The following is a 14,043-nucleotide window of genomic DNA, read 5'->3' on the forward strand; positions in this document are numbered from 1 at the left end:
GGGTTTGACAGCGATAGGAAGCGAGGAGAACCGCGGAACGGAGAGACCTGCACGGGGAAAGTCAACCCCACCGCCAGCCAGGCTCGGTGCGGCAGGAGCAGCGGGGAGCGCGGCGGGAGGAGCGGGGAGCGAGGCGGGCTGGCGCCGAACCAGAACTACACCTCCCAGAATGCCTCGCGGCGGCGCTGCCCCGGCGCGGCGCGGGGCACGCTGGGAAGAGGCTCCAAAATGGACAACCACAGGGATGCGCCAGGTACTGCCCGGCCCGGGGAGCTCCCGCCGCTCCCGCCGCTCCCGCCGCTCCCCCACCTTCCCGGGCCTTCATCCCTCTCCTCCCGCCTCGCTGCCGCCCCTCGGCTCGCCCCCGCCGCTCCGGCTGGGCTGTGTGCCCGCGGTGGGCTGTATCCGCCCAGCCGGGGGCTCGGCGAGGCTCTCCGGTAAATCCAGCCGGGTTTGCCCTCAGCACAACCCAACCGGAGCTTCGCGATGGCTTTTCCCACTTATTCCCTGCTCGTTTTCCCGCAGGATAGCCGGGCTGGTGGTTCGCGATGGCCCTTCTGGTTGTTTCCCCACAGAAAAGCCGAATTTGTGGTTTGAGGTGCTCTTCCCGCTAATTTTCCCCTTTTTTTCCCACAGGGAATTCGAGTTTCTAGTTCGGGATGCTCTCCCCGCTAATTTCCCCCTTTTTTCCCTCAGAAAAGCAGATTTTGTGGTTCTGGTTGCTCTTCCCGCTTATTTTCTCTTTTTTTTCCCCACAGGGAATTCTAGTTTCTGGTTCTGGTTGCTCTCCCCGCTGATTTTTTCCCACAGGGAATTCGAGTTTGTAGTTCAGGGTGTTCTACCCGCTATTTTTTCCACTTTTTCCCCACAGAGAATTCGATTTTCTAGTTCTGGTTGCTCTTCCCGCTAATTTTCCTCTCTTTTCCCCACAGGGAATTCGAGTTTGGAGTTTGGGATGCTCTCCCCGCTAATTTTCCCCCTTTTTCCCGCAGAAAAGCAGATTTTGTGGTTCTGGTTGCTTTTCCCGCTAATTTCCCCCTTTTTTTCCCCACAGGGAATTCGAGTTTGTAGTTCTGGTTGCTCTCCCCACTAATTTTTCCCCTCTTTTCCCACAGAGACTTCGAGTTTTTAGTTCTTTTTTCCCCTCTTTTCCCACAGAGAATTCGAGTTTCTAGTTTGGAATGCTCTCCCTGCTAATTTTCCCCTTTTTTCCCCACAGAGAATTCGGAGTTTCTAGTTCTGGTTGCTCTCCCCACTAATTTTTCCCCACAGGAAACTCAGCTGTTCATTCTCTGTCCTTTTCCCCTTGGTTTTTTTTTGGGTTTGTTTTTTTTTTTTTCTGAGCTGGTGGTTCGTGGAGACCTCAGTGTGGATTCTTTTTCTTTTTTCCACAGGAAAAATGAGCCTTGATTTGGGATTTCCTAGTGATAATCCAACCCTTTTCCCACAGGGAATATGAGCCTTGATTTGGGGTGGTTTCCTCATTAATTGCCTATTTTTCCACAGGGAATGTGAGCCTTGATTTGGGATGATCCCAGTGTTAATTCCCACATTTTTCCTCCAGAAAAAAAAATCTGCATTTTTCTACTCCAAAAGGAGGGAAAAAAGAAGATTAAGGAATCTGATACAGGAAGTCCCAGGGAAATGAGGGAGTAAATCCCAGGAATTCGGGCAGGAAAACTTAAGGAATTCAGGGAGGAAAACCCAAGGAACTGAAGGAGGAAATCCCAGGGAAGTGAGAGAGAAAATCTCAGGAATTCAAGCAGGAAAACTCAGGGAATTCAGGGAGGAAGTCAGGGAGGAAATCCCAAGGAATTCCGGGAGGAAAACTCCGAGAAGTCAGGGAGGAAATCCCAGGAATTCCACCAGAAATCTAAAGGAATTCAGGCAAGAATTCAGAGAGGAAATCCCAGGAAATTCAGGCATGGAGTCAGGGATAAAATCTCAAGGAACTGTGGGAGGAAATCCCAAGGAATTCAGTCAAGAATTCAGGGAGGAAATCCCAAGAATTTCACCCCTCGATCCAGTCTGACCCCAACATTAACTCCGGAATTTTAATATTAACATTAACTAATATTAATTAATATTAACTCCCCGTTTTCCCAGGGAAGGCCAGCCGGTGGTTCGGGGTTTCCCAGTCCAAGTCAGCCAAGAGCAGTGTGAACATCCTGCAGCAGGAGGAGCTGATCGCCCAGAAGAAACGGGAGATCGAGGCGCGGCTGGAGCAGCAGGCCAGGCAGAACTCCCTCAGCATCCCGCAGATCCCGCTGCTGGGAGAGTGAGTGCTGGGGAATGCTGGGCTTTGGGAGGGTGGGAAGGGGGTGAGGGGGGAATAATGCTGGGTTTGGGGGAGGTGAGGGAGGGAAATCATGGTTTTGGGGGAGGTGAGGGAGGGAAATCATGGTTTGGGGGCATTTTAGGGGAGCTGAGGGAGGAAAATCCTGGTTTTAGGGGAGCTGAGGGAGGAGAATTCTGGTTTTGGGGGAGGAAAATCGAGGTTTTGGGGGATTTTTTGGGAGCTGAGGGAGGAAAATCCTGGTTTTGGTGGAGCAGGGGGAGGGAAATCCCGGTTTTGGTGGAGTGGGGAAGGAAAATTCCAGTTCTGATGGAGCTGAGAGAGGAAAATCCTGGTTTTGAGGGAGTTGAGGGAGGAGGATCCTGGTTTTGGTGGAGTGGGGAAGGAAAATTCCAGTTTTGGTGGAGCTGAGGGAGGAAAATCCCAGTTTTGGGGGAGTTGAGGAAGGCAAATCCCAGTTTTGGGGGATTTTTTGGGAGCTGAGGTAGGAAAATCCCAGTTTTGGTGGAGTTGAGGGAGGAAAATCCCGGTTTTAGGGGAGTTGAGGGAGGAAAATCCTGGTTTTGGGGGAGCTGAGGGAGCGAAATCCTGGTTTTGGGGGATTTTTTGGGAGTTGAGGGAAGAAAATCCTGGTTTTGGGGGAGTTGAGGAAGGAAAATTCCAGTTTTGAAGGAGCTGAGAGAGGAAAATCTCGGTTTGGGGTGATATTTTGGGAGCTGAGGGAGGAAAATCCTGGTTTTGGGCGATTTTTTGGAAGCTGAGGGAGGAAATCCTGGTTTTGGGGGAGTTGAGGGAGGAAAATCCCAGTTTTGGTGGAGCTGAGGGAGGAAAATCCCAATTTTAACGGAGCAGGAACCAAGCAGGCAGTGTGGATCAATCCCTGAGGAGGAAAGAGATTTTAGGGTTTTTTGGGGAATTCAAAAAATTCCCAGTGTAAGGTGAGGAAAATCCTGAATTCCTGCTGTTTTTCCTGCCCCAAATCCCACATAAGAAAGATCCCAAATTCCTAATTTCTCATATTCTCTCCCACTCAGCGATGATGGCTCCGAAAATGAAGCTTCTGTGTCCAACAAATTCGTGAACGACGGGAGCTTCCTGCAGCAATTCCTGAAACTCCAGAGGGAAAAATCCAGTGCTGGTAGGTTTTTCCTAACCCTCTGGGGCTCCTGCTCCCTGAAAATATTCCCTGAGTTCTTCCTGGGGAATTCGGGAGGAATTTATTCCTCAAAATTAGGTGTTTCTCCCCTCAAAATTGGGGTTTTGTCCCCTTAAAATTGTGGGGGTTTTCCCCCTCAAAATTGGGTGCTTTTTCCCCTTAAAATTGAGTTGGTTTTTCCCCTCAAAATTGGGTGTTTTTTCCCCTCAAAATTGAAGGTTTTTCCCCTCAAAATTTGGTGGGGTTTTTCCTCAAAACTGTGCAGTTTATCCTTTCAGATTTAGGGCTTTTATCCCTTCACATTGTGGGGTTTACCCCTTCGGATTTGGGAGTTTATCCCTTTGAATTTCTTCTTTTGTGGAAAACCATCAGCACTTTTGGGGTTTCCTTTTATTCTCTCCTCACAAACTGTCCCAAATCCCCTCAACAACTCCAGGAATGCTCCACCCCAAACTGAGGATTCCCAGGAATAATTTCTCCTTCATTTTCTCCTCACAAACTGTCCGAAATCCCTTGAACAACTCTGGAAATGCTCCACTGCAAGCTGAGGATTCCCAGGAATAATTTTGCCTTTATTTTCTCCTCAGAAACTGTCCCAAATCCCCTCAACAACTCTGGGAATGCTCCACTCCAAACTGAGGATTCCCAGGAATAATTTCTTCATAATTTTCTCCTCACAAACTGCCCCAAATCCCTCCAAAAACTCCAGCAATGTCCCACCCCAAACTGAGGATTTCCAGGAATAATTTCTCCTTCATTTTCTCCTCACAAACTGCCCCAAATCCCTCCAAAAACTCTGGGAATGCTCTGACTCCAAACCCTGGGAAGAAGCAGCCAGGATAGGCCTAGGCTTCAGGCCCGGAGTCTTTCCCACCTCAGACCAAGGATTCTCTGGAATTTTTTTCCCTTTTTTCTCTCCTCAGAAACTGCCCCAAAAATTCTGGGAATGCCTCAGCCCAAACCTAGAATTTCAAGGAGTAATTTCCCCTTCATTTTTTCCTCAGCATCTCCCCCAAATCCCTCCAACAACTCTGGCAATGCTTCACACCAAACCAAGCATTCCCAGGAATAATTTCTCCTTCATTTTCTCCTCAGAAACTCCAAGTCCTCCCAAGAACTCTAGGAATGCTCCACCCCAAACTGAGGATTCCCAGGAATAATTTCTGCTTCACTTTCTCCACATAAACTGCCCCAAATCTCTCCAACAACCCTGGGAATGCTCCAGGAAGAAGCAGACAGAACAGGCCTAGGCTTCAGGCCCAGAGCCTTTCCCAAGCAAAACCAAGCATTCCCCAGAACTCTTTTTTCTTTTATTCTCTGCTCAGAAACTCCCCCAAATCCCCCCAACAATTCTGGAAATGCCACAGCTCCCAATCCTGGGAAGAAGCTGGCGTTGCTGGGCAAACAGCCTGGCCAGGCGCTCAGCCCGGAGCCTGGGATTCCCAGGAACTCTTTTCCTTTTTTCTCTCCTCACAAACTGTCCCAAATCCCTCAAACAACTCTGGGAATGCCTCACCTCAAACTGAGGATTTCCAGGAATAATTTCTCCTTCATTTTTTCCTCAGAAACTGCCCCAAATCCCTCCAAAAACTCCGGGAATGGTGCAGCTCTGAGCTCCAGGAAGAAGCAGCCAGGGCAGGCCCAGGCTCCAGGCCTATAGGTTTTCCCTACCAAAACCAATGATTCCTAGGAACTTTTTTCCGTTTTTTCTCTCTCCTCAGAAACTCCCAATCCCCCTAACAATTCTGGAAATGCTCCAGCTCCCACTCCCGGGAAGAAGCCGGCGCTGCTGGGCAAGCAGCCTGGCCAGACCCTCAGCAGGATGCTCCAGGCCGGAATTTTCCCCATCCCAAAACTGGGATTCCCACAAACTCTTCCTTCCATTCTCTCCTCAGAAACTGCTCCAAAATCTCTGGGAATGCCTCAGCCCAAACCCAGGATTCCCAGGAATAATTTCTCCTTCACTTTCTCCTCACAAACTGCCTCAAATCCTTTCAACAACTCCGAGAAAATGCTCTGGCTACAAACCCTGGGAAGAAGCAGCCAGGGCAGGCCTCGGACTCCAGGCCAGGAACCTTTCCCACCCCAAACCCAGGATTCCCAGGAATAATTCCCCTTTTTTCTCTCTCCTCAGAAACTCCCAAACCCCCTAACAATTCTGGAAACGCTGCAGCTCCCACTCCTGGGAAGAAGCCGGCACTGCTGGGCAAGCGGCCTGGCCAGACCCTCAGCAGGATGCTCCAGGCCCAGAGCCTTTCCCACCTCAAACCAAAGATTCCCAGGAATAATTTCCCCTTCATTTTCTCCTCAGAAACTCCAAATCCCTCCAACACCTCTAGGAATGCTCCACCCCAAACTGAGGAGTCCCAGGAATAATTTCTCCTTCACTTTCTCTTCACAAACTCCCTCAAATCCCTTCAACAGCTCCGAGAAAATGCTCTGGCTACAAACCCTCGGAAGCAGCAGCCAGGGCAGGCCTAGGCTCCAGTCCTGGAAACTTTCCCACCCCAAACCCAGGACTCCCAGGAATAATTCCCCTTTTTTCTCTCTCCTCAGAAGCACCAAATCCCCCCAACAATTCTGGAAATGCTCCAGCTCCCACTCCCGGGAAGAAGCCGGCGCTGCTGGGCAAGCGGCCTGGTCAGACCCTCAGCAGGATGCTCCAGGCCCGGAATCTTCCCCATCCCAAGCCCAGCCCCGTCCTGAGCCGCCTCAGCGTCTTCCAGGCTCCGGATGAGGATGAGGAGGAGGATTACGAGCAGTGGTTGGAGATTAAAGGTAAGTGGGAGCTGCGGAGTTGGAGCTGGGATGGTGGGGATAGGATTGCCTGAGTCCCAGTGGGGAGTGGGGTGGGGTTTGTCCTGGGATTTTATAGGGATAGAGGATAGTTTGGGACAGGATTGCCTCAATTCCCCATGGAGAATTGGGTTGGTTTTTGTCCTGGGATAGGGGTTAGTTTGGAACGGGATTCTCTCAATCCTCTATGGAGAATTGGGTTGGTTTCTACACTGGGATCAGTTTGGGACAGGATTCCCTAAATCCCAGTAGGGAATGGGGTGGGTTTTATCCTGGGATTTTATCCTGGGATGGGGATTAGTTTGGGACAGGATTCTCTCAGTCCCAGTGAAGATTTGGGGTGGGTTTTTATCCTGGGTTTTATCCTGGGATAGAGACTAGTTTGGGACAGGATTCCCTCAGTCCCAAAGGGAATGGGGTGGGTCGTGCCAAGTGCTGGGCTGCCTAGGAAATCCTGATTTTTGTGCCTAAAATGGGATTTTTGGGGGTTTAAGTGGTGGAAAAGGAGGAATTAGTTTGGGAATGCAAAGGGAAAACGACGTGGGTCAATAAATATAAGAAATATCACATCCAGCACAGGTAAAAATCCAAATTCCAGCTCAAAAAGTCTCACCTGACTACTTGGAGTGGGATGGAAAAATAAGGAGATTGCAGGAATTATCCCAGATTTCTTGGGATGGAAACCCTGAGGCAGATTTGCCTCCCAGCTGGAATTTCAGGGATGAGTTTCAATCAGGATAAAACAATGAAACTGATGTGTTTTAATCAGAATAAATCAGCTTTGTTGCCATGATTTATTTCTTTATCTGTTCCCAAAATCCCCTGGAATCGTTTCTGGTGGGATTTGTATCAACATAATCCTGGGAATTCTTGGTTTGTGAATAAAATACTCTTAGAGGAATGGGAGAAATGCAGGGAGGTGGGTTGGGTTATCCTGAATTTCAGGATTAAATTTCACGATTAATTTAAGGATTAAATTAATTTAAGGGTCAATTTCAGGATTAAATTGAAGGATAAAATTCAGGATAACCCATTGGATCAGCGTGGAGAACTCTAGTCCTTGCTTCCCAAAATTCCCAAAATCCCAGTGTTTCGTTCCCTGTGGGAATTCCAAAGAATTTGAAGCCAAAATCCAGTTTTTTTGGAGCCACAAAGAGCTGCTGCTCTGGGAATATTCTGGGAATATTCTGGGAATAATCTGGGAATAATGTGGAAATAATCTGGGAATATTCTGGGAATATTCAGGGAGTGGTTGGAATCCTAAATCCCTAGTGAGGATTGAAACCAAATTCCTACCTTTTCCCTGCTGGGAATATTTTTGGGAATAAATCCATTGGGAGCTAATTGTGCCACAAGTAAAGTGGAATTTGGTTTAAATTGAGTTGAAATTTCCAAACGGGGATGGAAACTGTGCATTCCTCATCCCTGGAATTGTCCTGGGAAGGAGGGAGGAGAGAAAAATTCAGGGAGAGCTTGGAGAGGATTTGGGATAAGGGATGGAGGGGTAGGGAATGGATTGGAACTGGAAATGGGAATTTGGGTGGAAATTTGGGATGGAATTCCTGGCTGGGAGGGAATTTGGGATGGAATTCCCATAAGGAATGGAGGGACAGGAGACAGGGAGTGGATTGGAACTGGGAAATGGGAATTTGGGTGGATTTTGGGAAGGAATTCCCAATTTGGGATGGAATATCCCATAAGGAATTCCAAAATGGGAATTTGGGATGGAATTCCCATAAGGAATGGAGGGACAGGAGACAGGGAATGGACTGGAACTGGAAATGGGAATTTGGGTGGATTTTGGGATGGAATTCCTCCCTGTGAGGATGATGAGGAGAATGGAATGGGATGGGATGGAATTCCCACAAGGGATGGAGGACCAGGAAATAGTTTCAGAATGGAAAAGGGAATTTGGGTGGATTTTGGGAAGGAATTCCTGGCTAGGAGGATGATGAAGGTTTGGGATGGAATTCCCATAAGGGATGGAAGGACAGGGAATGGATTGAACTGGAAAAAGGGAATTTGGGTGGATTTTGGGAAGGAATTCCTGGCTGGGGAGGGTTTGGGATGGAATTCCCAGAGGATCCATGGATTCCCCTGGAATATCCCAGACCAGGCTTGGACAGTGGGAATGGGATGAACACCAATCTCCCATCCCAAAACCCAAACCTTGGGCTTTCCCCCTTAGGAAAAACCCCACCAAGGGACCCCAAAACCCCCCAAAAAACCCCAAAATGTTTTCAATTTCCAACCGCCTGCCCCATCTCATCCTCTCTCTCCCCATTCCCATCTGTCTGCTCCGTGCTTCCCGGCAGTAATTCCCTGTTTCCCGTGTTGGGGGTGAGTTGAACCCCAAAGTACTGACAGCTCCTTAAAGTTTTACCCCCAGAGGACCCCGAGGTGCGGCAGGTGGTGGAAAAGCTGGCCAGGTTCGTGGCCGAGGGGGGACCAAAGCTGGAGAAGGTGGCCATGGAGGACTACAGGGACAATCCTGCTTTTGGGTGAGTTTGGGGTTTGGGGGAAATGGGGGGTTTTTTGGGGAATGGTGGGAGGTGGATTTGGGGGAGGTTTGGGATTCATTCTTGTTCCCTGTGATGGGGAAAGTTTGGGGTTTGGTTGTTCTCTCTGAGGGGGAAAGTTTGGGATTTTTTCCTTCCCTGTGAGGGGAAAGTTTGGGATTTTTTCCTTCCCTGTGAGGGGAAAGTTTGGGATTTTTTCCTTCCCTGTGAGGGGAAAGTTTGGGATCTTTTCCTTCCCTGTGAGGGGAAAGTTTGGGATCTTTTCCTTCCCTGTGAGGGGAAAGTTTGAGGTTTTCCTTCCCTGTGAGGGGAAAGTTTGGGATTTTTTCCTTCCCTGTGAGGGGAAAGTTTGGGATTTTTCTCTTCTCTCTGAGGGGGAAAGTTTGGGGTTTTTCTCTTCTCTCTGAGGGGAAAAGTTTGGGATTTGCTTGTTCCCTGTGAGGCAAAGTTTGGGATTCATTGTTTTTTGTTCTTTGCTGTGAGAGAGGAAAGTTTGGGATTTGTTCATTCCCTGTGAGAGAGAAAGTTTGGGATTCATTGCTGTTTATTCTTCCCTGTGAGGGGAAAGTTTGGGATTTGCTTGTTCCCTATGAGGGGGGAAGTTTGAGATTTTTTCATTCCCTATGACGGGAAAAGTTTGGGATTTGTTTGTTTGCTGTGAAAGAGAAAGTTTGGGATTCATTCTTGTTTGTTCTCCCCTGTGAAGGGAAAAGTTTGGGATTTGTTTGTTCTTCCCCTGTGAAGGGAAAAGTTTGGGATTCATTGTTGTTTGGGATTTGTTTGTTCCCTGTGGGGGAAAAATTTGGGATTTGTTTGTTTGCTGTGAAAGAGAAAGTTTGGGATTCATTCTTGTTTGTTCTCCCCTGTGAAGGGAAAAGTTTGGGATTTGTTTGTTCTCCCCTGTGAAGGGAAAAGTTTGGCATTCGTTGTTGTTTGGGATTTATTGGTTGTTCCTGTGAGGGAGAAAAGTCTGGGATTTGTTTGTTCTTCCCTTTGAGGAGGAAAGTTTGGGATTCATTGTTTATTCCCAGTGAGGAGGGAATATTTACAGAGGATATTTATGGAGGATTTACAGAGGATATTTATGGAGGATTTCTGGATTCTCCATCCCTGGAAATGTTCATGGAAACCTTGGAAACTTCCAGAGCCTAAAGAGATTCTGGGAGAGCTGGAGAGGATTTGGGATCAGGAAATGGATTGGAACTGGGAAATGGGAATTTGGGAGGAATTTTGGGATGGAATTCCTGGCTGGGAGGGAATTTGGGATGGAATTCCCACAAGGGATGGAGGGACAGGAGACAGGGAATGGATTTGAACTGGGAAACAGTTGGAAATTTGGAAAAAAATCCAAAAATTTCGCTGCAAATCCTTGGATTAAAACCCCAAATCCACATTTTAAATGCATTCTGAGCAATTTCTCCATTTTTCCATGTGGCATTCAGAGCAGCTTCTATCCCAAAATACCAACATTTGAATAATTATTCCTTTTTTCCCCTTTTTTCCAGCTTTTTGCATGATAAGAACAGCAGGGAATTCCTTTACTACAGGAAGAAAGTGGCAGAGATAAGGAAAGAGAATCAAAATTCCCAAGCAGCCTCTTCCCAAAAAGGTAATTCTCACTGGGATCTGGGGAAATTGGGATTTAATTGTGTTCTTAGCTTCTCTCAGCCCAGATTTAGGGATTCTTTTAGCCCTAATTATGTTTTTAGGGATTTTTTTTGGCCCTAACTGTGTTTTTAGGTTCCCTCAGCCCACATTTAGGGATTTTTTTAGCCCTAACTGTGTTTTTAGGTTCCCTCATTCCAGACTTAAGGATTTTTTAGCCCTTATTGTGTTTTTAGGTTCCCTCAGTCCAGGTTTAGGGATTTTTTAGCCCCAATTGTGTTTTTAGGGATTTTTTTTCACCCTAACTGTGTTTTTAGGTTCTTTCAGCCCACATTTAGGGATTTTTCAGCCCTAATTGTGTTTAGGGATTCTTTTACCCCTAATTGTGTTTCTCAGTCCAGATTTAGGGATTTTTTAGCCCTGACTGTGTTTTTAGGTTCTCTCAGCCCAGATTTAAGGATTTTTTCACCCTAACTGTGTTTTTAGGTTCCCTCGGCCCAGATTTAGAGATTTTTCAGCCCTAATTGTTCCCTCAGCCCACATTTAGGGATTTTTAGCCCAAATTGTTCCCTCAGCCCACATGTAGGGATTTTTCAGCCCTAATTATTCCCTCAGCCCACATGTAGGGATTTTTCTCCCATCCTAATCGCTGCTCACAGTTTCTCCCCCAGCTGAGAGCAGCAATCCCCCGCAGAGGCTGAGCAGAGCTGGGGCAGCTGGAGAGCCTGAGGGAGAGCCCAGCTCCCTGCAGGAGCACAGGGACAACCCTGCCTTCAGGTATGGAAATTCCCAAATTCTGGGGCTTTTTTGGGGGGGAATTAATGGGGAAAGTTGTGGGAATTGTGAGGTTGGGGTTTTAGAGTGATGAGAGTTGAGTCTTCAAGTTAGGGATGGTGAGGAGTCTGAGATGGAAGTTAACATCCTGCAGAACAGCAGAGAGATTCCTGCCTTCAGGTACAGAAAATTCCCAGGTTTTGGGGCTTTTTTGGGGGGAATTAATGGGGAAAGTTGTGGGAATTGTGAGGTTGTGGTTTTGGAATGATGAGAGTTGAGGTGGTTAAATTTGGGGTGCAGAGGGGTCTGAGGTGGAAGTTTTGCTCTGCAGAGCAATAGGGAAATTCTTGCTTTCAGGTACAGAAAATTCCTGAATTTTGGGGCTTTTTTTCCAGGGAATTAATGGGGAAAGTTGTGGGAATTCTGAGGTTTTGGTTTTAGAGCAATGAGAGTTGAAATCTTCAAGTTAGGGATGATGAGGAGTTTGAGATGGAAGTTTTACCCTGCAGAGCAACAGGGAGAACTTTGCTTTCAGGCACAGAAAATTTTGGAGTTTTGGGGCTTTTTTTTCCAGGGAATTAACAGGGAAAGTTGGGAGAATTCTCAGCTTTCGAGGGCATTGTGGTTTTAGGGCACTGAGAGTTAAAGTGGTTAAATTTGGGGTGCAGAGGGGTTTGAGGTGGAAGTTTTACCCTGCAGCAGCACAGGGACAACCCTGCCTTCAGGTACGGAAAATTCCCAAATTTTGGGGCTTTTTTTTCCTGGAAATTAATGGGGAAAGTTGTGGGAATTGTGAGGTTGTGGTTTTAGAGTGATGAGAGTTGAGGTGGTTAAATTTGGGGTGCAGAGGGGTCTGAGGTGGAAGTTCTGCTGTGCAGAACAATAGGGAAATTCCTGCCTTCAGGTACAGAAAATTTGTGATTTTTGGGGCTTTTTTTTCCTGGGGAATTAATGGAAAAGGTTGTGGGAATTGTGAGCTTGCAGGCAGGTTTTGGTTTTAGGGCACCAAGTATTGAGGTGGTTAAATTTGGGTACAGAGGGGTCTGAAGTGGAAATTTTGCTCTGCAGAACAACAGGGAAATTCCTGCTTTCAGGTACAGAAATTCCCAAATTTTGGGCCTTTTTTTTTTGGGAATTAATGGGGAAAGTTGTGGGAATTCTGAGGTGCTGGATGCCCTGGAAAGCTGGGAATGCTCTGGGAATTGCAGGGAGGAAAAATCCCATTGCTCTGGGGAATTCCTGGGAATGCTCTGGGCACTCCAGGAAGGAAAATTCCTTGGAAAACTGTGCTGAATTCCAGCCCTGGAGAACTGGGAATGGCCTGGGAATGCTCTGGGAATATTTTGGGAATTGCAGGGAGGAAAATCTCATTGCTCTGGGAAATTCCTGGGAATTGCAGGGAGGAAAAATCCATTGTCCTGGGGAATTCCTGGGAATGCTCTGGGTGCTCCAGGAAGGAAAAATCCTTGGAAAACTCTGCTGAATTCCATCCCTGGAGAGCTGGGAATGGCCTGGGAAAGCTCTGAGGATATTTTGGGAATTGCAGGGAGGAAAATCCCATTGCTCTGGGAGATGTCTGGGAATTGCAGGGAGGAAAATCCCATTGCTCTGGGGAATTCCTGGGAATTGCAGGGAAGAAATTCATTGCTCTGGGGAATTTCTGAAAATTCTCTGGGTGCTCCAGGCAGGAATTCCTGTGCTGGATCCATCTCTGGAGAGTTGGAAATGCTCTGGGAATTGCAGGAAGGAAAAATCCTGGGAAAAATCCTGTCCTGGAGAGTTGGGAATTGCATGGGAATGCTCTGGGAGTTACAGGAAGGAAAATCCCATTGCTCTGGGGAATTTCTGGGAATGCTCTGGGCACTCCAGGAAGGAAAATTCCTGGGAAAAATCCTGTCCTGGAGAGCTGGGAATGCTCTGGGAATTGCAGGAGGGAAAATCCCATTGCTCTGGGAAATTCCTGGGAATTGCAGGAAGGAAAATCCATTGCTCTGGGAGATTCCTGGGAATGCTCTGGGTGCTCCAGGCAGGAATTCCTGCTCCATCCCTGATCCCAGCAAATCCCTGGATGTTTTTCCTCCCAGGTTTCTGTCGGATCCTCCCAGCCAGGCTGGAATTTCCCCTTTTCCTGGAGAATCCCTGAAGAGGAAAAGCAGCCCTGAGGCTTCTCCTTCCCCTCTGTGCTTCCCCAACATCCCAAATATCCCAAATAATATCCCAAATCTTGCTCTTCCCATTCCCTGTCCTCTTCCCATTCCTTCCACCTCACCTTCCTCATCCTCATCCAACCCCCTGGAGCAGCAAATCCCAAATCTTCCCACAATCCCAAATCTCCCCACCATCCCAAATATTCCCACAATCCCAAATCCCTCCACAATCCCAAATATTCCTACGATCCCAAATCCTCCCACGATCCCAAATGCCTCTGCAACCCCAAATTCTGCTCCTGGCTGCACCAAGAAGAAGAGGAAGAGCCGCTGGGGGCCTGAGGAGGAGAAGGTGGAGTTGCCTCTGCCACAGCTGGTGCAGCAGCTGGATTCTCCCTCTCCTCTCTCAGGTGAGCTTGTGGGGCGTGGAGTTGGGATTTTGGGGAATTTTGGGGTTTTTTGGGAATTTTTTGGGGTTTTCAGGGGATTTTTTTTTGTTTTTCTGGGGTTTTTTTTGATTTTAAGGGGATTTTTTTGGGGGATTTTTTGGGCTTTTCCAGGGAATTTTGAGGTTTTCTGGGGATTTTTTTTTTTGTTTTCTGGGGATTTTGGGGTTTTCAGGGTTTTTTTTCTGTTTTTCTGGGGGTTTTTTGGATTTTCCTGGGGATTTTTGGGGGGTTTCTGGGAGAAAACCTCTACCACAGTTGGTGCAGCAGCTGGATTCTCCCTCTCCTCTCTCAGATGAGCTTG

General features: G+C 47.7%; 1 protein-coding gene across 1 annotated transcript; it reads left to right on the forward strand.

Annotated features, from left to right (window-relative positions):
* Positions 1-107: 107 nt before the first annotated feature.
* Positions 108-13,723, forward strand: LOC146420967 (SURP and G-patch domain-containing protein 1-like; the record flags this gene model as incomplete). Its single annotated transcript, XM_085047850.1, has 8 exons — positions 108-253; positions 2,107-2,278; positions 3,331-3,434; positions 6,009-6,230; positions 8,638-8,749; positions 10,273-10,376; positions 11,032-11,149; positions 13,231-13,723. Coding segments are annotated over exons 1-8 (1,350 nt in total), but the record flags the coding sequence as incomplete, so codon positions are not given.
* Positions 13,724-14,043: the final 320 nt, after the last annotated feature.

Source organism: Lichenostomus cassidix, unplaced genomic scaffold (assembly GCF_008360975.1).
Source record: "Lichenostomus cassidix isolate B80296 unplaced genomic scaffold, HeHo_3.0 HiC_scaffold_813, whole genome shotgun sequence".
NCBI classification, from domain to species: Eukaryota; Metazoa; Chordata; class Aves; order Passeriformes; family Meliphagidae; genus Lichenostomus; species Lichenostomus cassidix.